The sequence below is a fragment of the Mustelus asterias genome, chromosome 23, assembly GCF_964213995.1.
Source record: "Mustelus asterias chromosome 23, sMusAst1.hap1.1, whole genome shotgun sequence".
NCBI lineage: Eukaryota > Metazoa > Chordata > Chondrichthyes > Carcharhiniformes > Triakidae > Mustelus > Mustelus asterias.
The window spans coordinates 3,206,217-3,231,432 of NC_135823.1; the positions used below are offsets into that span (position 1 = coordinate 3,206,217).

A 25,216-nucleotide genomic window follows, 5' to 3' on the forward strand; every position below is an offset into this window, starting at 1 on the left:
CCTTCACCAAACACGACAGCGCAGAATCACTGAGCAGAAACTGGTCGCCACGTTCCGCACACATGTGGACGGCCTCAACCGGGATCTTGGGTTCATGTCACAAAATATGTCACCCCCCACGACTTGCCTGGGCTTGCAAAATCTCACGACCTGTCCTGGATGGAGACAATACTCATCTCTTTAGCCTGTGCTTGGCCCTCTCTCCACTCACATTGTCTGTACCTTTAAGACTTGATGACCTGTAAAGACTCGCATTCGAACAATTATCTTGTGAATTGAGTTTGTGTCTTTATATGCCCTGTTTGCGAACACAAGTCCTCACTCACCTGATGAAAGAGTTTGAGACTCCGAAAGCTTGTGCTACCAAATAAACCTGTTGGACTTTAACCTGGTGTTGTGAGACTTCTTACTGTGCTTACCCCAGTCCAACGCCGACAACTCCAGATCTTAAATTCTTAGGTCACCCCTTCACGTGTTATACAGCCTGTCGACACTCTATACACCCTGATTTTACATAACTGCTTGCACTCATCTCTTAGCACTCATGATTTGAAGTAAAGACTTGTTTCTCTGCCGGCCTACACTGTACTGCACTCTCTGTACTTATCTGCTGACATTCTTGATCAGCTGTAAGTGTCGGGCTGTCATCACTCCGCGTATTTATTTTGTGCCTGCACACCTTTTTGCACTTCACCTGACAAACGAGAAGCACTCCAAAAGCTTGAGTTTTACAATAAACTTGTTGGACTATAGCCCGGTGTTGTGTGAAGTCTCATCTTGTCACCCCAGCCCAATGCCAAAACAAATAACCACTATAATCTTAACAGGTTTCCTCACACGCTGATTGAAATTGGCGATTTATTAACTGCTTATGGTGTCATTTTTCTCCCAGTAACTGAATAGTTCACCAAGTCTCAATTCATCGGATGATTGCAGTGCATGTCGACTGCCACCGTGTCTAACATGGTGAGCAAAATGCTTACACCATTTGGTAAACTTTAAGTGAATATTTGGACAGAGAGCCAAAACCGACATCGATACATTCAGCAACATGTGAACCAAATGAAGCATGTGCTAATGACAGCATTGCGTCAGGATTCCAGATCTTACTGCTTTGCTGAATAAATGGTTTGCACAATTAAGACACCAAATATGAAGTGCAAAGAAGCAGAACAAGATCTCCGTGTATTCATATTATTGCTGAGGGCGACATTTTTCGTCATGCATTACTCGTCACCAGAACCAATCATGTTTTAGAACGCAGGTTTTCAAGCCATTATCCATAAAGAAAATTCAAAATATAGAAGGAGTTGCTCGAAAAAAAAAGAGAATTAGGATGGTGCATGATGAGCATATGGATTTCGTGCTGTATAGACTGCACATGGTGCTTAGCTGCGGGTCATACATCCAAACCAGGGAACGCACTTCTTCATGCAACTATTAAAAACGTGTAGCAAGCCTAGACCCTGTGAGTTGTAATATAGATTGGGCAAGATTAATGGTAAGCAGAAACCATGAGGAATTGCCCAGCACTATTGCATCCAGCACTCAAATTGCATCTGGAGTACATTCAAGATTAATTCAGAGGGTAAAATTATGAATGATCACCATGAATAAATTCAGCATTTTGAATATGCCAGGCTGATAATCGACCTGCAAGTCATGAAGTTCAAATGAAGGACTGCCGATCTCAGGAAGGAGAACCGGGAAAATGCATCTACCCTTCATATAGATGTTCAAAATCATAAATAATGGAGCGTGACCTATATTCCCTTTAATTATGCTTCTAAAATAGCTTACTGAGTATGTTCCTCTTTGTGCGTGTTATGTTACCTCTGGCTAAAGGAAGGGTGTTGTCATACCAATGTAAGAGATATGAGAATTCTGTTAATTTGTCATTGGTGAGGCCATAACTCGATTACTGAATGCAGTTGTGGTCTCTTTGTCTGAGGGAGGTGCTCTTGCTCTGTAGGGAGTGCAGTGAAGGTATACCAGGCTGATTCCGGGGATGGTCGGACTGATGTATGAAGAGAGATTGACAGGGTTACGATTGTCTTCGCTGGAGTTCAGACCAATGGGGGGGGGGGGGGGGATCTCACAGAGACTTATAAAATTCGAACAAGACTAGGCAGTGTAGATGCAGGGAGGGTATTCCCAAGGTTGGGGGAAGTAGGGTTCACAGCTTGAGGATTCAGGGTTGAGGATTTTGGAAGTAAGTGATGAGACATTTCTTCACCCAAAGAGTGGTGAGCCGGGGGAATTCATTATCACAGGAAGTAGTTGTTGCCAAACGATTGAATGCATTCAAGAGGCGGCTGGATAAAGCACTTGGGTCGAATGGGATCAAAGGTTATGGGGAAAAAGCAGGATTAGGCTATTGAGTTGGATGATCAGCCATGATTGCAATGAATTGTGGAGCAGGCTCGAAGCGCTAAATCTCCTCCTCCTTCCTTTATCTTCTATGTCTGTATGTTTCCGAGAACCAGGACGCAAAATTAATTGAGACGAGCATGGTGCGTTCTGATAGTGTTCATGCTGGTTGTTGTTAGGTGCTGAATAGCAGTTTCCTGAGCTCTCCTCTGGCATATTTATAAAACAGCTATATTATTCAATTAAATATAACCATCCTAGAAGTGACCAACCCTGCCTGTGTGATTGGTGAGCTTGTGTGGCAAAGTATAAAGCACACCATGGATTAGATAGACAACAAAGCTACATTCAACCTGTATGAAACATTGATGATGTGACTGCTGGAGAATTATATTCAAATATCACGTTCAGAATGAATTGTTGCCCCTTCATCATCAACAGGTGTACCATCCTCAACATTTCCTCTTCAGTCATAGATATTATAGAGTTCACTCTGAAATGCGCTTACTGCAAGCAAGGGCAGAGTCATCTTGTAAGAATTGACGAAAACAATGTGTTGCATCCCACCCCATGCTCAAATTTATCTTTGAAATCCAACAGCCTAACGAGCTCCCTGTCCTCGATGATCTATCTGAGAAATTTGCCAATCGGTTCTCTACTGCTGCCTGTGTCAAGTCTACCTTCGATGGGCAACACTTGTCAAAATTTTGAGATTTCTAAAACTCCATCTGCGGTAAGATTACCCTCACTGACAGCGCTCTAAAATAGGACCCGGCCCATTCACTCCATGTGTAAGCTTGATACAGAAATAGTGTGCTACTGCTGTTGAATCATGAGCAATATTTTCCAAAATATTGAATGCTGTTGTGATACAATACCACATTCTATCTGCCCCACAAATAAATGCTGCGTAACTGCCTTTCACTGCCAGTGTGATGCCAGTCACGTGGGCCATACATCACTATATGACAGCTGGCAATTTGATTTTTTGACTTCCCTGGCTTCAATTGTGCAATTAGGCTGGCAACTATTCTATAATATAAGCCAACTGACTCGGCCAGCTGAGCCAACAGCTGCTCCTCACATCCATCTTCCCAATAGGGCTCTATTCAATTCCCTCAATTTCTCCATCTCCGAAACATTCATTCTGATGATGTCTTCCCTTTCCGCCAATGATAAATCATGTTCCCTCCCCCTCCCCTCCCACCCCAAATGTTGTTGAGAAGTGCATTAACTGTGCCTGACCATTGCCCCTCACATCTTTTCTTTCCTCACAGATTTAATGTGGCGTCTCCCTTGTCTTAACTTGCACCTCAACAGCTTTCATTTTCAAATGATCATCCTCTGCCGCTCCACTCCAGCTCGAACACGGTGCCGCTATTGAACTTCTCTCGCCCAATCCTCCCCTGTTGGCATTCACTGGAAAGCATCCAAGTGGCTTTCTCTATCACCCCACCTTCCTTCTAACGTTCCCAGAAAACGTTGTCATGGAATTGCAAGAGTTCTTGACATTTTTGATGTCTTCTCGCCTCAGTGTGAAGCATCAATACACTTCTGCTTGTGTTTTAAATTTAGTGCACCCCATTCTTAGCTCAGAATCTGGCCTGCTCCACAATGTGGTGACCAGACAATGACTGTGTGACTGTTCATGATGGAACAACATTCACTCAGTCCATGAAGTGAACTCGGATTTTGCCATTTCAATTCAGCAATATGTTATCAGTTCTCACATTTCTGTCTGAAGTGAAGAACAATAGCATATCTTGAGATTCAACATTGCGTTCAGCAACTGTGATGTGCTGGGTTTCCTACTCTTAATTGTTGTTCCTTTTCTCTTTTGAAATGGTTACCAGCCCGTATGCTTTCTGTTCCTACAGTATTATGTGTCATCTTCACCGATGTTAATGCTGCATGAAAAAAGATGTACGACTGCATGTTCACAAAATTCAAAAGGGTGGAATGAAAAACTGAAATCTCACTCCTTAGATGGTCTGTGAATTACGCTTCAAAGCATTGAATGGCAGGGCGGGTGTGAGGGGGGGAGGGGGGGCGGGAGAGCGTGGGGTGGTGCTTAAAGAGGACAAATCCACGAAATGGGCAGCTTAGAGCAACTACACTGCAGTACTAAAATTACAAGTTTAAAAGAACAAAACTTGCTTCCTGCCGAATCTCACTATTAACACAATAAATACCCATTGTCCTTCTTGCACACGGTGCATTAACAATATTTGTCCCACTTGTATACACATATTCCCAAAAGTGTTAATTGTAAGTAATTCCCTGAGGACAAATTCTATACTGTGGGTATATGATGTGTGCAAGTCAGATTTATCAATTTGTAGTTTTAGATTTGAGTCCATGGAACGGCAAGCACAGTGCCTCCAACACTCTATTTGAAGTTGCAGTATCGTTGACTTACCAGAGCATTATTCCTGTTACTTTTTTTGCTATTCAAAAATCGGGCCTAATTTCCAAATTGTCATTTGTCGTCCTTTTATTCCACCCTTCTCTTTCCAGTTATCACAGGCCGATCTCATTTCTAACTGGAGACCCATAAAATGCCCACAGTGCACATGGAGGCCACTCGGCCCATCGAGTCAACACCGACTGTCAGAAAGGGCACTGCATCCAGGCTCTCCCACTGCCCTATCACTGGAACTCATATATTTAACCCCCGCTAATCCACCGAACCTACACATCTGGGACACTAGAGAGCAATTTAGCATGGCGAAATAACCTAATCTGCACATTTTTGGACAGTAATGGACAATTTACCGGAGCCAATCCATCTATCAGACACATTTTTGGACAGGGAGGGGGCAATATATTATGGCCAATTCATCTAACCTGCGTATCTTCGGAGATTAAGGGGCAATTTATCATGACAAGTGCACATTACCTACACAGCTTTAGACACTAGGGGCAATTTAGCAAGGTCAGTCCACCTAACCTGCACGTCTTTGAACTGTGTGAGAAAACCGGATCACACGGAGGTAACCCACGCAGACCCGAGGAGTGTGAAAACTTCACACAGACGGCTGATGTAACCAGGTCCCTCATGTTGTAATCGGTATATGTATTGGTAATCAGAAAAGCTTGGGTGGAAAAGAGAGAAGGGTGGGAGGTCACCTGTTGGAAGAATGATACATTACTTATAAAGTTATACAGAAGACATGTCTACTTCTTCGCAGACCAAGCTTTGTGGAGTTTGTACATTCTCCCTGTGTCTGCGTGGGTTTCCTCCCGGTGCTCCGGTTTCCTTCCACAGTCCAAAGATGTGCGCGCTAGGTTGATTGGCCATTCTAAATTGCTGCTTAGTGTCCCGGGATGCATAGGTTACTGGGTAAATATGTAGGGATATGTGGATAGGGCCTGGGTGGGATTGTGGTTGGTGCAGACTCGATGGGCCGAATAGCCTGTTTCTGCACTGTAGGATTCTCATGATTCTATGATTCAAGCTTTGTGGAACATGACCAAAAAACGAAGAACAAAGAACAATACAGCACAGGAACAGGCCCTTCGGCCCTCCAAGCTAGACCATTCTTTTGTATCCCTCCATTCCCACTGCGTTCATGTGGCTATCTAGATAAGTCATAAACGTTCCCCGTGTGTCCGCCTCCACCACCTTGCCCGGCAGCGCATTCCAGGCCCCCACCACCGTTTGTGTAAAATACGTCCTTCTGATATCCGTGTTAAACCTCCCACCACCCCCCCCTCACCTTGAACATATGACCCCTCGTGAACGTCAACACCGACCTGGGAAAAAGCTTCCCACTGTTCACCCGATCTATGCCTTTCATAATTTTATGCACCTCTATTAGGTCACCCCTCGTCCCCCGTCTTTCCAGTGAGAACAACCCCAGTTTACCCAATCTCTCCTCATAACTAAGCCCCTCCATACCAGGCAATATCCTGGTAAACCTCCTCTGCACTCTCTCTAAAGCCTCCAAAGTCCTTCTGGTAGTGTGGTGACCAGAACTGGGCGCAGTATTCCAAATGCGGCCGAACCAACGTTCTGTACAACTGCAACATCAGACCCCCACTTTTATACTCTATGCCCCGTCCTATAAAGGCAAGCATGCCGTATGCCTTATTCACTACCTTCTCCACCTGTGACGTCACCCTCAAGGATCTGTGGACTTGCACACCCAGGTCCCTCTGCGTATCTACACCCTTTATGGTTCTGCCATTTATCGTATAGCTCCCCCTACGTTAGTTCTACCAAAATGCATCACTTCGCATTGATCTGGATTGGACTGCATCTGCCATTTCTTTGCCCAAATTTCCAGGCTATCTGTATCCTTCTGTAGCCTCTGACAATGCTCCTCACTATCTGCAAGTCCAGCCATTTTTGTGTCATCCGCAAACTTACTGATCACCCCAGTTATACCTTCTTCCAGATCGTTTATCTAAATCACAAACAGCAGAGGTCCCAATACAGAGCCCCGCGGAACACCACTAGTCACAGGCATCAGCCGGAAAAAGACTCTTCCACTACCACCCTCTGTCTTCTGTGACCAAGCCAGTTCTCCACCCATCTAGCCACCTCCCCCTTTATGCCATGAGATCCAACCTTTTGCACCAACCTACCACTCGGAATTCCAGTGCAACAACATATTTAGGCGAGCAGTAGAAGATGGAATTTAATGCCCACACGGAATCTTTGAAGCCAAAAGCTCAGGTGCTGTCAGGGAGGGTTGAATATCTGAATCATCGAAGATGACATTTCTATTGCTGGATGAAATAAATGGTGCGAATCGAGGGAGGAGTTCTCATCGTGGATTTGACCTGAATGCAGTAATGTCATTTTCCTCAGCTGCTTCGCGATAGAAAGCATCCATGAAAGGTTCCCAGGAAAGTGATTGTGTTTTTCAGGAAAAAAAACAAGCAAGGCATCAAATGGAAAAATAATTAAGTTACGGTAATTGAAAATGTAAGTGCCTTTTATAATTATTTGCTGGTAGAAATTAAGATGAATTGAATGCCCAATTGTGTACCTCGTTGAACTTATGAACGATTGCAAATGTTTGACATTGATTGACATGAAGTGGATCAGACCTTAAGGTCTGTCTGTGCAAGGGACAGAATGTTGGTAGCAAAGAAACCCATTGACCCTGGCATGTGATTAACGTATTTAAATATACAAACGCAGCAAGAAAACATTCTGTTCAGGTAATTTACGAAAATATTTGAAAAACGCAGCAACTGGCGGATATTGTGGCCGTGATTCTTATGAACATGCTCTTAAAGCGAACAGTGTTTCTCTTGGTAAAAGTTCTCTTGTGGTTTCCTGTTTATTGGAGGGAAGGTGCTTGCATTACTTTCTGCAAAAGTCATGCAGGCAAACTTCGTGTTGAACAAATGGTCCCCCAGATTAGACTCAAGTCAACAGAGTGTGGTCTCGTTTACATTAACCCTTTCAATGCCCAGCGGGGGTTATCTGCATTTCCTGAACTTATTATGGACGTCGTTAATCCTGTTCTGATGTTCAATATAATTTGCTAAAGAATCATTTAGTCACAAGCGGGCTGGGCTGCAGTCTTCACAGTACGTGGATACAATGCAATGCAATGGCGTTCAGGAGCTGGAAACTTAGACAATCAGGATGACATGGGAATACCTCCACCTCTAAGATATCTTCCTGTTCACAAATTGCTTTCACACACATCTGCCCTTTGTATCCTCAAGTAAAACCGTTTCTGCCACTTCTAGCTGCGCTGGTATTTGTTCCCGCTTTTCAGCTGTACTTAAATAATATTGTATTCTTTGTTATCTCAATGGCGAATCCAAAACATTCCCACACATCCCAGCACAGCAGAACCACGATATATCTGACTTTTCTTTTAAACAACAAGCAATGATCTGGAGAATAAGATAATTAGTTGCAATGTTTGCAGTTGCAGAAGGGATCTCCGGCTAAACTCTTGATCAAGAGTTTGCTACACGTCAGAGCTGGTGATATGTACAATGGAGGTTTGCATTCTGTTTTAGAGTCGGTTCAAATAGTTCATTCGCACGTAGCACCTGACGCCTATAAGTCAAACAACTTGATCGGGTACATAATCTTATCTGTCTGTCTGCCTGTCCATCTGCCTGTCTGTCTATCGATCTATTTATCCTTCAATTTGTTTTAACAAGTACTAGCCCTGTGGACAAAGAGAAATGCCTGTTTGATTGAGAATGAAAGTATCGAATGGAACTTGATCCAGAAACCGGTTTGTGATGTATTTTGGGAAGTGACAACACAGGAAGATACACAATAGAACAGATGAAACTGAGTCTCCTGGAAGAACAGAGGAACATCGGTGTGTGTGACCACTAGTCCTGGGTGGTCGCAGGACAGTTAGGTCATTTGAAGAAGAATCCAGATGGCGTGTTTTCCTTTTGAGGCGAGTTGCAGAACAAAATTTAAAGAGGTCATGTGAGAAGTGCATAAAGCATGATGGAAACAAAAACTGTCTCGCTGCTTTTAGTTCTCACCACCCCCACTGAAGCGCGGAGCTAAGATTATGGATTAGATGGAACACAGGATTAGAGAGGCTTTTGATTGACGGTGGAGTAATGGATTATGGAGGCCAGGCAGAAACGTGAATTTACATGAGGTAGATCATGACGTTACTGCCTATGACAGAGGCTCCAGGGGCTCGATTTGTGCCCTGACATTATTTTGTATGCTCTTACGTTAAAATTGCGGAGAGTGCAAAGACGATTCCCAAGGTTACAGAGTCATGGAGTCAAAGAGGGTCATAGAATCATTGAGTGATAGTTTGGTCGCTGCCAGGACAGATGGAAATGACTATCAGGAAACATTGAAAAGGAGGGGTTAAGATTTACTTGGATCTGAGGAGACTGACGGCTCATTTAGTTGACATGTACAAAGTTATGACGTGCCGACATGGTATAAATGAAGACAACATGCTTATTTTGCCAGTCGGATCAAATACAGCGAGCACAAACTTCAATTAATTGCTGGAAGAATGAGCAAAGTGGCGGGACGACATACGCTTAGAGAGAGCTAGGGATGCAGGACTCCATTGCCTGAATAAATAGTTGAGGCAGGAAATCTCACCACATTTGGAAAATACTTGGATGTATTCTTGAACAAACATGGAATCAGTACTCCCGATTGACGAATCTGGGATGATTGTGGCCTTGGTGAGGTCATACCTAGCATACTGTATGCAGTTTTGGTCTCCTTTTCTGAGAAAGGATGTTCTTGCTCTCAAGGGACTGCTGCAAGAGTTTACCAGGCTGATTCCGGATATGGCCGGACTGATGTATGGGGAGAGATTGTCTAGGTTAGGATTGTTTTCGCTGGAGTTCAAACGACTGAGGGGGGGTCTCATCGAGACGTACAAAATCACAACACGGTTGATGCAGGGAAGCTGCCCAGAACCAGGGGTCAGAGAACTCGGGATAGACCATTTAGGATGAAGGTGAGGAGACATTTGTTCAACAGTGATAGGCCTGTTGAACTCATTACCACAGGAATTAGCTGATGCGAAAATGTTGAATGCATTCAAAAGGCCGCTAGATGTAGCACTTGGGGTGAATGGGATCAAAGGAATATGGGGAGAAGCAGGATTAGGCTATTGAGTTGAACTATCAGTCATGATCGTAATGAATGGCAAAGTGGGCTCAAACGCCCAAATGGCCGCCTCCATCTCCTATCTTCTATGTTTCTATGTTTCTATGAAGCCGAGTAACGCTTTGTCAATAAGCACAGAAGTAACTTTGAACCGAACGTCTTTGTTCTGTCACATAAAATTGCTATTATTCTATGTTATCCGTTTAAATAAACAGCACGCAGTTCCTGAATTAGGTACAATTTTCCCAGATAATTATGCTGGGTTTACTTACATTCAATCGTGGGACGTGGGCGTCGCTGGCTGGCCAGCATTTATTGCCCATCAATAGTTGGACTTGAGAAGGTGCTGGTGAGCTGCCTTCTTGAATCGCTGCTGTCCGTGTACTGTGGGTTGACCCACAATGCCGTTAGGGATGTAATTCCAGGGTTTTGACTGAGCGACTGCAAAGGAAGGGCGATTTATTTGCAAGTCAGGATGGTGAGTGGCTAGGAGGTGAACTTGCAGGTGGTGAGGTTCCCATTTATCTGCTGCTCTTGTCCTTGCAGATGGAAGTGATCGTGTGTTTGGAAGGTGCTGTCTAAGGATCATTGGTGAATTGCTAACATTGCAAGTCCAGTGACAAGTCCACGAGGACATTACCTCCCAACGCGCCCAGCTAGCTCAACTGGGGCCCTTACCTCAGCCTAATCATATCCAGATGCTGGGTCAATTACCTTTCTTTCATTATAATGCCAGAGGTGGAGAGGTGTCCTTCATAACTGGATAAATTACACACTCCTTTTCAGCACGCTGCAACAAGTGGACAACAATCTGACCACGGCTGGATAATCCAATAAACATTTGCACCGCTGAAATGCAATGAACACCTCAAATATAACACTGCTACCAATCACTGCTTGACATTGACACAGGTTTCCGTCCTTGAATGCTTAATTGCTGAGACCCCGGGGGCTTTCATCGACAGGAACCTATATGTGTCATAAATGCTCTGGCCAAAATAGATACAGTAAAACAGGACAGAGGCTGGAAATATTATACCTCGTAAATCAACTCCTGAATCCTAAAGGACAATCTACATACAATCTGAAAAGTGAAAGGCAGGAGTGTGTTGGAATAATCACCATTTAACTGGATGAGCACTGCTCCAACAACGAAACAACAAGAACAATTCCAAAGACAAATTAAGTCACTTGATTTGGCTCGCTCTCTCTGAATTTAAATCCTAACCCACGTATGTACCCCAACCCCATCTCTATGATCAGCACAGCGGCTGGGATGTTTGCCACCTATATAATGCCCTGCTGATTGTCAGGTGATTGAATGATGCCAGAGCCGCAATAGTACCAGTTATAACACCATAGCTAGCAGGAATTGCATCTCTTCATTACAAACTATCGTATCTGTGAAATGCATTGACGTCTGATGAATGTTGCTGATTCAATGATCGAGGACTCCCCATTACTGACACTTTGGCTGAACCTGCACCACAAAAGCTTCAATGGGGTAACTGCCGTCACTTTCTTTGCAGCAATTACCAACTAGAAATTTGCATTGCTGGCATCTCAGCAATGCCAACACACTTTGACAGATGATATTACTAACGAGGATGATAATTGCAACAAGGATGCCGAATCCACAGCAGGTGCTCAATAGCTACTATATTGTAAAATCCCCCTTCGGGGTCATTCGTTAATGACAATTAAACATTTCAAAATGGAGAATATGCACTATCTCATGGAAAAGCTTGCACCTTCAGATCTTCAAGCGCTCTTCTGTCTTCCAAATTAAATTTCTACATCCATGTCAATGAGTCTACAAACAAAAGAACACTGCATAGAACCGAGGAAATACTGAAGAAATTATGAGTGAACAATGCTTGTTACTGACTTACGAAAGATAATTATATACAAAAATGGCAATGTACTTCAATCTGTCATATCCTAATTCATCTGGATCTTGTTCTTCCCATCAAAGTGTCGAGGCCTCAGTGAAGTCCAAGTGAGCGTAAAGAGTCTGTGAGAGAAAGCAGAAACCAGTTATCAACATTCTAACGCAGAAAGGGGTACTTGGACATTCAACCCTTGAGCCAAAATCCCCCATTTAGTAGGATCAAAGCTGGCCCAAATATCACAATGGTGTCCAATTCAAACTAAACGTTCAAATCTCTGCTAGGACCTCCAGTCCTATTCTAATACTTTATATTGTTTCTACAATGCTGCATCTAATTGGAATGTTTTATCACTTGAAATTGACGTCTGCATCAGTGCAAGCAGCTTCTTTCCTTTCACCGAGTCAGAGATTTGAAACAACATAGATTATGGCATTTGTGGTGGTTGCATATAGACTCCCCACAAGTAGCGATGATTTTTTGCAATGGCTTAAAACAGGAAATTAGAGATACACGAGATAAAGTGACATGTGTAATTAGAACATAGAACATAGAACATAGAAAGCCACAGCACAAACAGGCCCTTCGGCCCACAAGTTGCGCCGATCACATCCCCACCTCTAGGCCTATCTATAGCCCTCAATCCCATTAAATCCCATGTACTCATCCAGAAGTCTCTTAAAAGACCCCAACGAGTTTGCCTCCACCACCACCGACGTCAGCCGATTCCACTCACCCACCACCCTCTGAGTGAAAAACTTACCCCTGACATCTCCTCTGTACCTACCCCCCAGCACCTTAAACCTGTGTCCTCTCGTAGCAACCATTTCAGCCCTTGGAAATAGCCTCTGAGAGTCTACCCTATCTAGACCTCTCAACATCTTGTAAACCTCTATCAGGTCACCTCTCATCCTTCGTCTCTCCAGGGAGAAGAGACCAAGCTCCCTCAACCTATCCTCATAAGGCATGCCCCCCAATCCAGGCAACATCCTTGTAAATCTCCTCTGCACCCTTTCAATGGCTTCAACATCTTTCCTGTAATGAGGTGACCAGAACTGGGCGCAGTACTCCAAGTGGGGTCTAACCAGGGTCCTATAAAGCTGCAGCATTATCTCCCGACTCCTAAACTCAATCCCTCGATTAATGAAGGCCAGTACGCCGTACGCCTTCTTGACCGCATCCTCCACCTGCGAGGCCGATTTAAGAGTCCTATGGACCCGGACCCCAAGGTCCTTCTGATCCTCTACACTGCTAAGAATGGTACCCTTCATATTATACTACTGCTTCATCCCATTGGATCTGCCAAAATGGATCACCACACACTTATCCGGGTTGAAGTCCATCTGCCACTTCTCCGCCCAGTCTTGCATTCTATCTATGTCTCGCTGCAACTTCTGACATCCCTCCAAACTATCCACAACACCACCTACCTTGGTGTCGTCAGCAAACTTACCAACCCATCCCTCCACTTCCTCATCCAGGTCATTTATGAAAATGACAAACAGCAAGGGTCCCAGAACAGATCCCTGGGGCACTCCACTGGTCACTGACCTCCATGCAGAGAAAGACCCCTCCACAGCCACTCTCTGCCTTCTGCAGGCAAGCCAGTTCTGGATCCACAAGGCAACAGCCCCTTGGATCCCATGCCCTCTCACTTTCTCAAGAAGTCTTGCATGGGGGACCTTATCGAACGCCTTGCTGAAGTCCATATAGACCACATCCACCGCTCTTCCTTCGTCAATGTGTTTGGTCACATTTTCAAAGAACTCAACCAGGCTCGTAAGGCACGACCTGCCCTTGACAAAGCCGTGCTGACTACTTTTGATCATACTAAACTTCTCTAGATGATCATAAATCCTGTCTCTCAGGATCCTCTCCATCAACTTACCAACCACTGAGGTTAGACTCACCGGTCGGTAATTTCCCGGGCTGTCCCTGTTCCCTTTCTTGAATATAGGGACCACATCTGCAATCCTCCAATCCTCCGGAACCTCTCCCGTCTCCATCGACGATGCAAAGATCATCGCCAAAGGCTCCGCAATCTCCTCCCTCGCCTCCCACAGTAACCTGGGGTACATCCCATCCGATCCCGGCGACTTACCAACCTTGATGCCATTCAATAGTTCCAACACATCCTCTTTCTTTATGTCCACATGCTCGATCCTTTCTGTCCACCGCAAACCAGCAGTACAACCACCCAGATCCCTTTCCACCGTGAATACCGAGGTAAAGTATTCATTAAGCACCTCCGCCATTTCTAACGGTTCCGCACAAACTTTTCCCCCTTCACCTTTTAAGGGTCCTATGCCTTCACATCTCATCCTTTTACTCTTGACATATTTGTAGAAAGCCTTGGGATTCTCCTTAATCTTACCCGCCAAGGCCTTCTCATGACCCCTTCTCGCTCTCCTAATTTCCTTCTTAAGCTCCTTCCTACATCCCGTATACTCCTCTAAATCCTTAACACCTCCTAGCTCCCTGAACCTTCTGTACGCCTCTCTTTTCTTATTCACCAGGTTCATCACAACCTTCGTGCACCACGGTTCCCGTACCCTACCAACACCCCCCTGTCTCATCGGAACGTTGTCATGCAGAGCTCCAGACAAACATTCCTTGAAAATCCTCCACTTTCCTTCGGTACTTTTCCCCAAGAATGCCTAGGAGCGATGTTAATCTGTATATATATTGAGCAAATCGAATTCTTAGTGTCATAGTATCCCTGCAGTGCACAAAGCGGCCATCTGTGCTGATCGGGTCAGCACCGACTCTATGACAGAGTATCGTTCCCAGGCCCACCCTATCCCTGTAACCCCACATATTCATCATGCCAATCTCCCGAACCAATACATCTATAGGTAGTAAGGTGCAATTTAGCCTTGGAAATCACATTAACCTGCATATCCTTGGACTATGACAGTAATCTGCATCACCTGAAGGAAACGTACACAGACATGAGGTGAATGTGCAAATTCCCGACAATCACCCAAACACAGAATTGTACCCAGGTCCCTGGATCTGGCAGGCAACATTGCTAACGGCTCTGCAATCGTACCATCTATCGTGAATTAGAAACATAGACATAGAAACATAGAAAAGCTACAGCACAAACAGGTTCTTCGGCCCACAAGTTGTGCCGAAGAATTTCCTTATCTTCTAGGCTCATCTATAACCCTCTGTCTTCCTAACCTCCATGAACCTATCCAAAAGTCTCTTAAAAGACTCAATCGAATCCGCTTCCACCATCACTACCGGCAGCCGATTCCACACACCCACCACCCTCTGAGTGAAAAGATTACCCCTAACATCTCCTCTATACCTACTCCCCAGCACCTTAAACCTGTGGCCTCTCGTGACAACCATTTCAGCCCTGCGTAAACGCCTCTGAGAATCCACTCTATCAATACCTCTCAACATCTTATACACCTTATCAGATCACCTCTCATCCTTCGCCTCTCCAAGGGAATTGACCGAGCTCTCTCAACCTATCCTCATAAGGCATACCACTTAATCCCGGCAACATCCTCGTAAATCTCCGCTGCACCCGTTCCATGGCTTTCACATCCTTTCTGTAATGAGGCGACCAGAACTGGGCACAGTACTCCAGGTGGGGTCTGACCAGGGTCCTGTACAGCTGCAGCATTATCTCCCGATTTCTAAACTCAATTCCTCTATTGATGAAGGCCAGTATTCCAAACGTCTTCTTAAGCACAGCCTCCACCTGCGACGCTGCTTTGAGCGTCCTATGAACCCGGACCCCAAGATCCCTCTGTTCTTCCACATTGCCAAGCGTCTTACCCTTAATAGTACATTCTTCCATCCTATTCGACCTGCCAAAATGAACCACCACACACTTATCTGGGTCGAAGTCCATCTGCCACTTCTCCGCCCAGTCGTGCATCTTATCTATGTCTCGTTGCAACTGCTGACGTCCCTCTCCACTATCCACAACACCTCCAACCTGTGTGTCATCAGCAAACTTGCCAAACCATCCTTCCACTTAGTTATAGTTCGTCACAATGGAATTAGTCACAATATCCTCGAGGAGAAGGGGTTCCTGGAGTGCATGCGAATTTTTTTTTGTCGGCCAACACATTGAGCAATTAACTCGGGAGCAGGACATTGTTAGCTTGGTATTATGTAATAAGAAACAAATCATTGGAAATCTCATTGTTTGCGACCCTCAGTGCATGAACGATTATAATAAGGTAGAATTATCCATCAAGATGATTGTGGGACCAGGGTCCTCAATCTTAATAAAATAAACTGCGGAGGTATGAGGCTCGGGTTGGATATGTTGGATTGGGAAATGTTCCCTAAAGGTGGAAAAGCAATGGTAAATACTCGAAGGGTGCAAGAGATGACTTGCAATAATTGTTTGCTCCTGTCCGAAGCAAAAGTAAAACGGGAAAGGTGGCCAAACGATAGCTTACAAGTGAAATTAGCGATAGCATTAGATGCACTAAACGGACATACATTGGCCAGATCAATAAAAAAACCCTAAGCATTTGCAGCAGTTTAGACTTCGGCAAAAGATGTCTGAAGGATCGATAAAGAAGCAGAAAATTTGATTTGATTTGATTTCATTTATTATTGTCACATGTATTAATATATAATGAAAAGTGCTGTTTCTTGCGCGCTATGTAGACAAAACATACCGCTCATAGAGAAGAAAACTAGAGAGTGCAGAATATAGTGTTGCAGTCATAGCTGGGGTGTAGAGAAAGATCAACTTAATGCAAGGTAGGTCCATTCACACGTCTGATGGTGGCAGGGAAAAAGCTTGAGTCGTTTGATACATGACCCCAGATTTTTGTATCATTTTCCCGACGGAAGAAGGTGGAAGAGAGAATGGTCGGGTGCGTAGGGTCAGGAATTATGCTGGCTGCTTTGCTGAGTCAGCGGGATGTGTAGAAGGAATCAATGGACGGGAGGCTAAATTCACAATCTTTTGTAGTTACTTGCGGCCTTGGACAGAGCAGGAGCCATACCGAGCTGTGCTTTAAGCAGAAATAGTGCTTTCTATGGTGCATCTGTAAACGTTGGTGAGAGCCATAGCTGACATGCCAAATTCCCTTAGTCTTCTGAGAAAGTAGAGGCGTTGTTGGGCTTTCTTAAATATAGCGTCGGCATGGGGGATCAAGACAGGTTGTTGGTGATCGGGCCAACTAATAACTTGAAGCTTTCGACCCTTTCTATTTCGTCCTCTTTGATGTGGACATGGACATGTTCTTCACTACGCTTCCTGAAGACAATACCCTTCGAAAATAGGGTACGATTTGAAGTTTGCATGGAATACAAAACATCATTGTGAAATTGTCGACAGGTGTTTGAAGAAAGAAAGATTGTTGGAGAAATGGAGGTTCCTTTCAGCCAGAAACACGGGAGTTTATAATGGGGAACAAAGTAATAGACGACCATCTAACTACATACTTTTTACCTGCCTTCACAAAGGTGGCCACAAATAATTTAATGGAAATGATTGAGAGTACAGGCTTTAGTGGGAGGGAGGAAAGATAAGTACTCATAAGAAAATAGTGTTGGGTAAGTTGAGAGGATTAAAGGCAAATAAATCACCAGGGCCTGAAAATATCCATTCCAGATTACTTACGGAAGTGGTCCAAGAAATTGTGGGCGCTTTGGTGATCATCATCGAAGATTTTATAGACTCTGGAACACTTCCTATAAATTAGAGTGTAGCTAATGTAACCCTATTATTGTTTTAAAAAGGTTGTAGAGTGGAAACAGTGAATTAAAAAACAGTCAGCCTGACGTCGGTAACGGGGAAAATTCTAGGATCCATTACCAAAGATTTTCAAAACACTTGGAAAGCAATGGAAGGAGGGGGACACAGTCGGCATATAATTATGAAAGGGAAGTCATGCTTGACAATTTTTCTGGAATGCTTGTGGGTGCAACTAATAGAGTTGATTGTGAACGGGGACTTTCAGAGGTCTTTCGACAAAATCCCACATAACACATTAGCGTGTAAAACAAAAGCGCATTAGATTGGGGAAAGTATATTGAGGTGCATAGAAAACCGGTTGGCAGACAGGGAACTAAATTTAGGATCTCTAACTTTGATGACTATTCAAAGCTGAGTGGGAGGGTGAGTTTTAAGGACGGTGCATAGATGCATCAGTGTGATGTAGATAATTTCAGTGAGTGTGCAACTGCATGGCAAATACAATATAATGCGGATAAATGAGAGGTTATTCCCTTTGTTCGCAAAAACGACGGGTGGATTACATTTTGGATGGCTATAAATTGAGAGTGGAACGCGCATCATCACTGAAGATAAGCATGTATGTACAACAAGCGATAAAGAAGACAAATGCTTTATTGGCATTCATAGTGAGAGATTTTGAGTGGTGGAACAAGGATACGATTTTGAAATTATATATTATCTTGTTGAGGCCACAATAGTGTGTGCAGTTTTGTTTTCCTTATCTAAGGAAGTATTTTCTTGCTCTGGAGGGAGTCCATACATTGTTTACATTGTTCACTAAACTGATTCTTAGGTTTGCAGGACTGACATATGAGGAGAGGTTGAGTCGGTTAGGATGTGTTCGCCGGAGTTCAAAAAAATGAGGGGGAAATCACATAGAAAACTGTAAATCTCTGACAAGGCCAGACAGGGTAGATGTATGAAAGATGTTCCCGATTGTGTGGGTGTTCAGGACAAGGGATCATAGTTCGAGCGTACAGGGTAAACCATTTAGGAAAGAATGACGTGAAATTTCTCCACCCAAAGAGTTGTGTGTGGAACTTGCTAAGTAGATGAGATCAAAACATTGAATGTCTTCAAGACGCAGTTAGATTCAGCCATTGAGGTCAAGCGGTTCAATGAATATGCCGGGATGTCCGGATTTGGTTATTGAGTTGGATGATCAGCAATGATAACAATGAATGGCAGTGCTAATATGAAAGACAAAGGAACGAAGAATAATGCAGCACAGGAACATGACTTTCGGCTCTTCAGGACTGCGCTGATCATGATGCCTGCCTAAACTAAAACTGTATGCACTTACAGAGGCTGTGTCCTTCCTTTCCCATCCTATTCATGTATTGGTCTAGATGCCCCTGAAGTGACACTGTCGTACCTCCTCCCACGACCGCCCCAGGCAGTGTGTTCCAGACATTCACCAACCTCTGTGTAAAACATTTGTCTCGCACATCTCCTCTAAAGGTTTTCCTCACGCACCTTAAACCTATGCCCCTAATACTTTACTTTTCGACACGAGGAAGGAACATCTGATTATCCACTCTGTCCATGTCGCTCATAATCTTGTAAACGTCTTCACGTCGCCCCTCAACATCCGTCGAACAAGCCGAATGTATCCAAACTCTTCATAGCTAATACCCTCCAGACCACGCAACATCGTAGTTAATCCCTTCCGCACTGATTCCAAAGCATCCACATCGTTTTCGTAGTGTTGCGATCAGAATTGTGCACAATACTTCAAATGAGGTCGAGCTAATGTTCTGTACAGCTGCAGCATGATATGACATTTTTTTATGCTCAATGCTCCGACCGATGAATGCAAGCATGCTGTTTTCCTTCTTGACTACATTATCCACCTGAGATGCCACGTTGAGTGGTTGGTGGACACATACGCCCAAATTGCTCTACCTTTCAATTCTCCTCAGGGTGCTATCATTTAGTGTGTTATTTCCACTTGCATTGGACGTTCCAAAATGCATTACCTCACAAACTCGATCTGCCATTTCTCTGCCCAAGTCTCTAACCGGCCTATATCTTGCTGTGTCATCAGACAATCCTCTTCACTATCCGCCACTCCATCAATTTTTGTGCCATTTGCGAAACTGTTAATCACACCAGCTATATCTACCCCCATATCATTTAGTTTGATACCGGAGATGAGGGGTGTAGATTATGAGGAGAGATTGAGCAGATTATAGAAAATAGAACATAGAACATTTCAGCGCAGTACAGGCCCTTCGGCCCTCGATGTTGCGCCGACCGGTGGTACCAAACTAAAGCCCTTCTAATCTACACTATTCCAATATCATCCATATGTTTATCCAATAACCACTTGAACGCTCTCAACGTTGATGAGTCCACCACTGCTGCAGGCAGGGCATTCCACGCCCTTACTACTCTCTGAGTAAAGAACCTACCTTTAACATCTGTCCTATATCTCTCACCCCTCAATTTAAAGCTATGTCCCCTCGTGCTCGATTAGTTTTGTACTCGTTGGAGTTCAGAAGGCTGAGGGGTGATCTTATAGAGGCATATAAGATAATGAAGGGGCTGGATAGGGTAGAAGTGGAGAGATTCTTTCCAGTTAGAAAGGAAACTAGAACTAGAGGGCACAGCCTCAAAATAAAGGAGGGTCAGTTTAGGACAGGGTTGAGGAGGAACTTCTTCTCTCAGAGGGTGGTGAATCTCTGGAATCCTCTGCTCACTGAAGTGGTGGAGGCTACGTCGTTGAATATGTTTAAGTCACGGATAGATGGATTTCTGATCGGTAGGGGAATTAAGGTTATGGGGAGCAGTCGGGCAAGTGGAACTGATTCACTGATCAGCCATGATCTATTAAATGGCGGGGCAGGCTCGACGGGCTAGATGGCCTACTCCTGCTCCTATTTATTATGTTCTTATGTATACACTATGAACATCAAAGACCCCAGAAAGGATCTCTTTGGAACACCGTCAACCACAGCGTTCCATTCGGAAAGTGATCACTTTACTGCTACGCTCTGTCTTCTATGCCCAAGGCAGTTCTGTATCCATCTTGTGATCTCCCCTCTGATCCCAGGTGACTTCACCTTTTGTCCCAGTCTACCATGAGGTACATTGTGAAAGGCTGAACTGAAGCCCATGTATAAAGCATCTAAAGACTATGCCTACTCTCTCATCTTTCTCAGTTTCTCGAAAAAGTGGATCCAGTTAATGGCCCCACGTCCTCTTCACAAAACCATGCTGTATATCACTAATAAGTCCATTTGTTTCCAAATGTGAGCAAATCCTGTCCCTGAGAATCATTTCCAATAATTTCTCCACTGCTGACCTAAGGCTCAACGGCCTGTATGTTCCTGCATTTTCCCTGCCTACCTTTTTAAACAGTGGAACAGCATTGGCTATTCTGCACTTCTCTGGAACTTCACCTGAAGGCAATGAGGATGCAAAGATTTCAGTCAAGGCCCCAGCAATTTCCTTCCTTGCCCCCCTCAGTATTCTGGGGTAGATTCGATCAGGCCCTGGGGACATATCTACTGTAATGCATTTGACGACGCCCAACACCTCCTCCGTTTTATATCGAAATGAAATAAAGTGCCTCGGATCATCATGCACCAAGTCCTTCTATTTGTTGAATTCTGAGGCAAAGTATTCATTTTGCATCTCGCACATTTTTCTCTGCCTCTATGCAAATATTCCCTCCACTATCCTTGAGTGGATCAATCATTTTCTTGGCTAACCTCTTGCTCTTTATATATGTTTAAAAGGCCTTGGGAATTTCTTTGACCGTGTTTGCCAATCCCTTTTCATTAATAGCATACTCCTGCTTGTACTTGATATGTTTATATGTTTGTCTTCAGTAGACACGGGGATATGGGTAAAATCTTTGCGACCTTTCTCAGAATCCAATTCCATTTGAAACCCATAATGCTTAATTTGAACGACATTCTGTCATTATATCTACTTTAGAATCATAGAAACCCTACAGTACAGAAAGAGGCCATTCGGCCCATCGAGTCAGCACCGACCATAATCCCACCCAGGCCCCACCCCTATATCCCTACATATTTTACCCATTAATCCCTCTAACGTACACATCTCAGGACACGAAGGGGCAATTTTTAGCATAGCCAATCAACCTAACCCGCACATCTTTGGACTGTGGGAGGAAACCGGAGCACCCGGAGGAAACCCACGCAGACACGAGGAGAATGAGCAAACTCCACACAGACAGTCACCCAAGCCGGGAATCAAACCCAGGTCCCTGGAGCTGTGAAGCAGCAGTGCTAACCAGTGTGCTACCGTGCCGCCCTGAGATTAATCCTCCATACCTATATTTTACAGCTACTTTCATTTGCAGCAAAATGGTAAATAACACAATGAAACTTTTAATAGATTTTGTAACCATCATGATCCATATTAAGCATTGTTTTCAAAAGTCAGAGCAATTAAACAACGTATATTAAGAAAGACAATCTTGCATTTACCTCTTCATTTTGTTCACAATACCACGAACCCGTTTGTGCATTGCGTGATGTCTTGGTGCCTAGTGTATATAAAAAAGGCATTACAACTTGCACGGGGAACAGGTTAATTATTGTGTAGAGGAACAAACACATGTCAGCAAAGATATAGGGATGCTGAGCCGCACAGAACAGCAGAGTAGGCAGACACTTCCTACCTGAGCGCCGATTCCTGCAGTTCCAACCTGCCATAACAGCAAATATCATGAGAAGGACAATCATTACCAAGGAGCCTCCATAAAGCAGCCAATTGCAGGAGGATTCTAGTGGATCTGATGAAGAGGGGTAAAAATAACTTTGAAGAATTGTTTTACTCAGGCCAGCGTGCACATGCCGAAATTTCAAGGACACCCACGAACCGTCAACTCAAAATTGAATGTCTCAAAGCCACGTTTTCAACTTTCACCAATGCAACAGTTAGGAAGACAGGGAGGCTCATGAGCGATACTTAAGAGACAACAATGCAATCAGAGAATAATATTATTGGCAAAGTATCCAATTGCACAGAAGGAGGCAATAAAGGTTTCAATTCTTTGCTAGATCCGAGCTCTATCCCATTGCTTGGATGTCTCTGTGTAAACTTGCATCTATCTGAATAATCTGCCTTTAGCTTTTGCGAAAAAAAATGAATAATCTCTCATTTATCCGCATTATATTGCATTTGCCATGCAGTTGCACACTCACTGAACTTGTCTAAATCACACTGATGCATATCTCCACCGTGCTTAAAACTCATCCTCCCACTCAGCTTTGAATCATCATTAAAATTAGAGATACAAAATTTAGTTCCCTCATCTCAATGGGCAATATATATATATGTTTATATATTTATATATATTCATATATATATATATGTATATGGTAACTCAGTTTGCAGCTGGCGCAGACACGATGTGCCGAATGGTCCCTTCCTGTGACAGAGTCCTTTTACAGTTATGTGATCGCATGATGCCTGCATCCACACGTCAAAAAATTGAACAACCTTTAACATTAAATACACTATTGCTTACAACGGATCTCACAGTAGCAATACATAAAGTGAATTTGCAAATAGTTACCTTGCTGACATGAGAACCCCTCGCTTATGAGGTTTTCAACTGTGGTGGTTTGAACAGAACAAATAAAAACAGCCCCCTTGCTGCAGCTTTCTCGGGGGACTGTGAGCTGACTTCTGATACTGTACACCCCGGTGGAGTCTATTACTCCAGAATCCGTCCTCCCCTCTGTCTCCCTTGTGGAAACATTCCAGTGGACAGGAAGAGTAAGCGAGGTTGCGCCGCTCACCAAACACATCAATGGGACAGTTTCCATGGACAGAATCTCAGCCGGCGGTGGACCCAAGAGGAATATTGTCGGAGGACCTAGTTCGGGAAGATGAAATTACTTTTCAGTATCAATTCCTACTTTTTAATGAGGAAATTAACTTATTTTTATTTGTTTCTACCTATCGTGAGCAACTTCGAGCCGTTTCCGAATATAAAGGACATCCCGTTAGATTTCCTTGCTGCGCAGTAATAAATGCCCGAATCATTTCTCTCAACATCTTCAATGATCAGAGTATAAACGGTCGAATCGCTGTTAACAGCACCCGAAAATCGCCCGTCTCCAGGGATGTGTTTTCTGACGATATGAACAAACTGCAGATGTTCATGGTGCCGCTGTTTATACCAGTAAACCACTGCACTTGCGAACCAGCCTGTGTGGCAATGCACCTCAAAGCGACTTCCAGCCGAGACGGTCAGGACCGCTGGCGTTTGCGGGAACACCACCTGGGAGAAAATAACTGAGAAAAGAGGGCACATCAGCAGAAATTCCCCTTTTGTGAGCAAAATCCAAATTTTGACACAGAGAAATACAGAATTCCTCCTATAGCCGGGAGGTTAGTGATCCCAATCCGAAAATTAATCCTAACTTCCCGTTGGGTAAAGGACTGAGTTAATGTTTCGGTTAATATCTGATAAGACAGCTGGAGAGGCAGGAGAGGAGAGACATAAAAAGAGAGCAAGAGCATTGGAGCTAAGAGAGCACACATAAAGTAAGACAAAGGACTTGAAAGAAATCAAAGGATAGATAAAAGAGCAGAGAGAGAGAGCAACAGAGAGAAGGGACCGAGAGACATAAAAGAAAAGAAAGAATGGAAGGAGAAGAAAAGGAGCGAGGTAGGGGGAAAGTTATTTTCAGAGGCAATACTTTTGCAAGTTCAGTTCCTCTTGTATTGCAAGAAATGCAGCGAAGAATTTTTCACCAGCAAAATTCCACAAAAATAATGTGAGAACATCAGAAATTGAAGTTCTTTTGATGGGAGAGGTGAACTCAGGATGAAGAAAACAACTCCATGATTTGTGTATAATCGTGATGAGGAGATGCGAATGTTTGTTCTATTTTATTTGAGCTTTTCATTATTGATTCCTTAAACATAGCACTATTACTACAGAATGCAGCAGTGTGATCTGCCACATACCTACGTTTCTCGGTAATCTGAGCCGGTTTGTCTCCCATGCATTAAAAAAAAACTATTCTCACCTGGAAGGAGATGGAAGAGGGCACCGAGAGCCAGGAGGCCCATAGTCTGCAGCCCGGGTCCCAGGCGTGAGCTTCAAACCTGACTCTTGTCTGTATGGATCCAAATCCAGAGGCGTGATGATGTGAAGTTTTGAAATGCCCAAATGCAGAAACTCGAAGCTGCACTGAAAAGAACGTAGCTGGTTGGAAAATTCAGCACAATGTAAATGGTCTCGGTGAGCTTCCTGTTTCCATGTGCAGCGCCCACGCACATATCTGTCTGCAAACAGCAACAGCGTGGCAACTCTTTCTCAGCACGCCTGAAACGTGGGCTGCAATCTAATCTAAAAGATAAGTTGTGCAGCACTCAGTTTAACAGCTTTTATCACTTGTGTTCTCAGTGTAGGCGGATCTTTCAAAGACCAAAAGGCGGTCATGTATCAGCACATACAAGTGCCAACAACAATCTGCCTGATTGCATACTTTTTACTTCTTAATTCAAAAACTATTTTCCACCCAATGTCCATTCCCCGTCATTATCCTCCCGTTTTTGGATTTGCTCCTGTTTCACATTCTGTCCTCGCCAGATAGGCAACCCTGTTTCCTCGAAGATTTTGGGATCATGTTTTTCTCTGGAGATTTG

The 25,216-nt window shown here is 44.0% G+C and overlaps 1 protein-coding gene across 1 annotated transcript; it reads right to left on the reverse strand.

The window, feature by feature from the left end:
- Nucleotides 1-9,184: 9,184 nt before the first annotated feature.
- LOC144510472 (immunoglobulin gamma-1 heavy chain-like) lies at nucleotides 9,185-24,735 on the reverse strand. The gene is made up of 7 exons (XM_078239920.1): nucleotides 24,595-24,735; nucleotides 23,516-23,854; nucleotides 23,130-23,432; nucleotides 22,230-22,343; nucleotides 22,036-22,094; nucleotides 11,884-11,972; nucleotides 9,185-11,771 (listed from the first exon to the last, which is right to left on the reverse strand). The coding sequence occupies exons 1-6, from the start codon at nucleotides 24,635-24,637 to the stop codon at nucleotides 11,928-11,930; spliced, it is 903 nt and encodes a 300-aa protein (XP_078096046.1). The 5' UTR covers nucleotides 24,638-24,735; the 3' UTR covers nucleotides 9,185-11,771; nucleotides 11,884-11,927.
- Nucleotides 24,736-25,216: the final 481 nt, after the last annotated feature.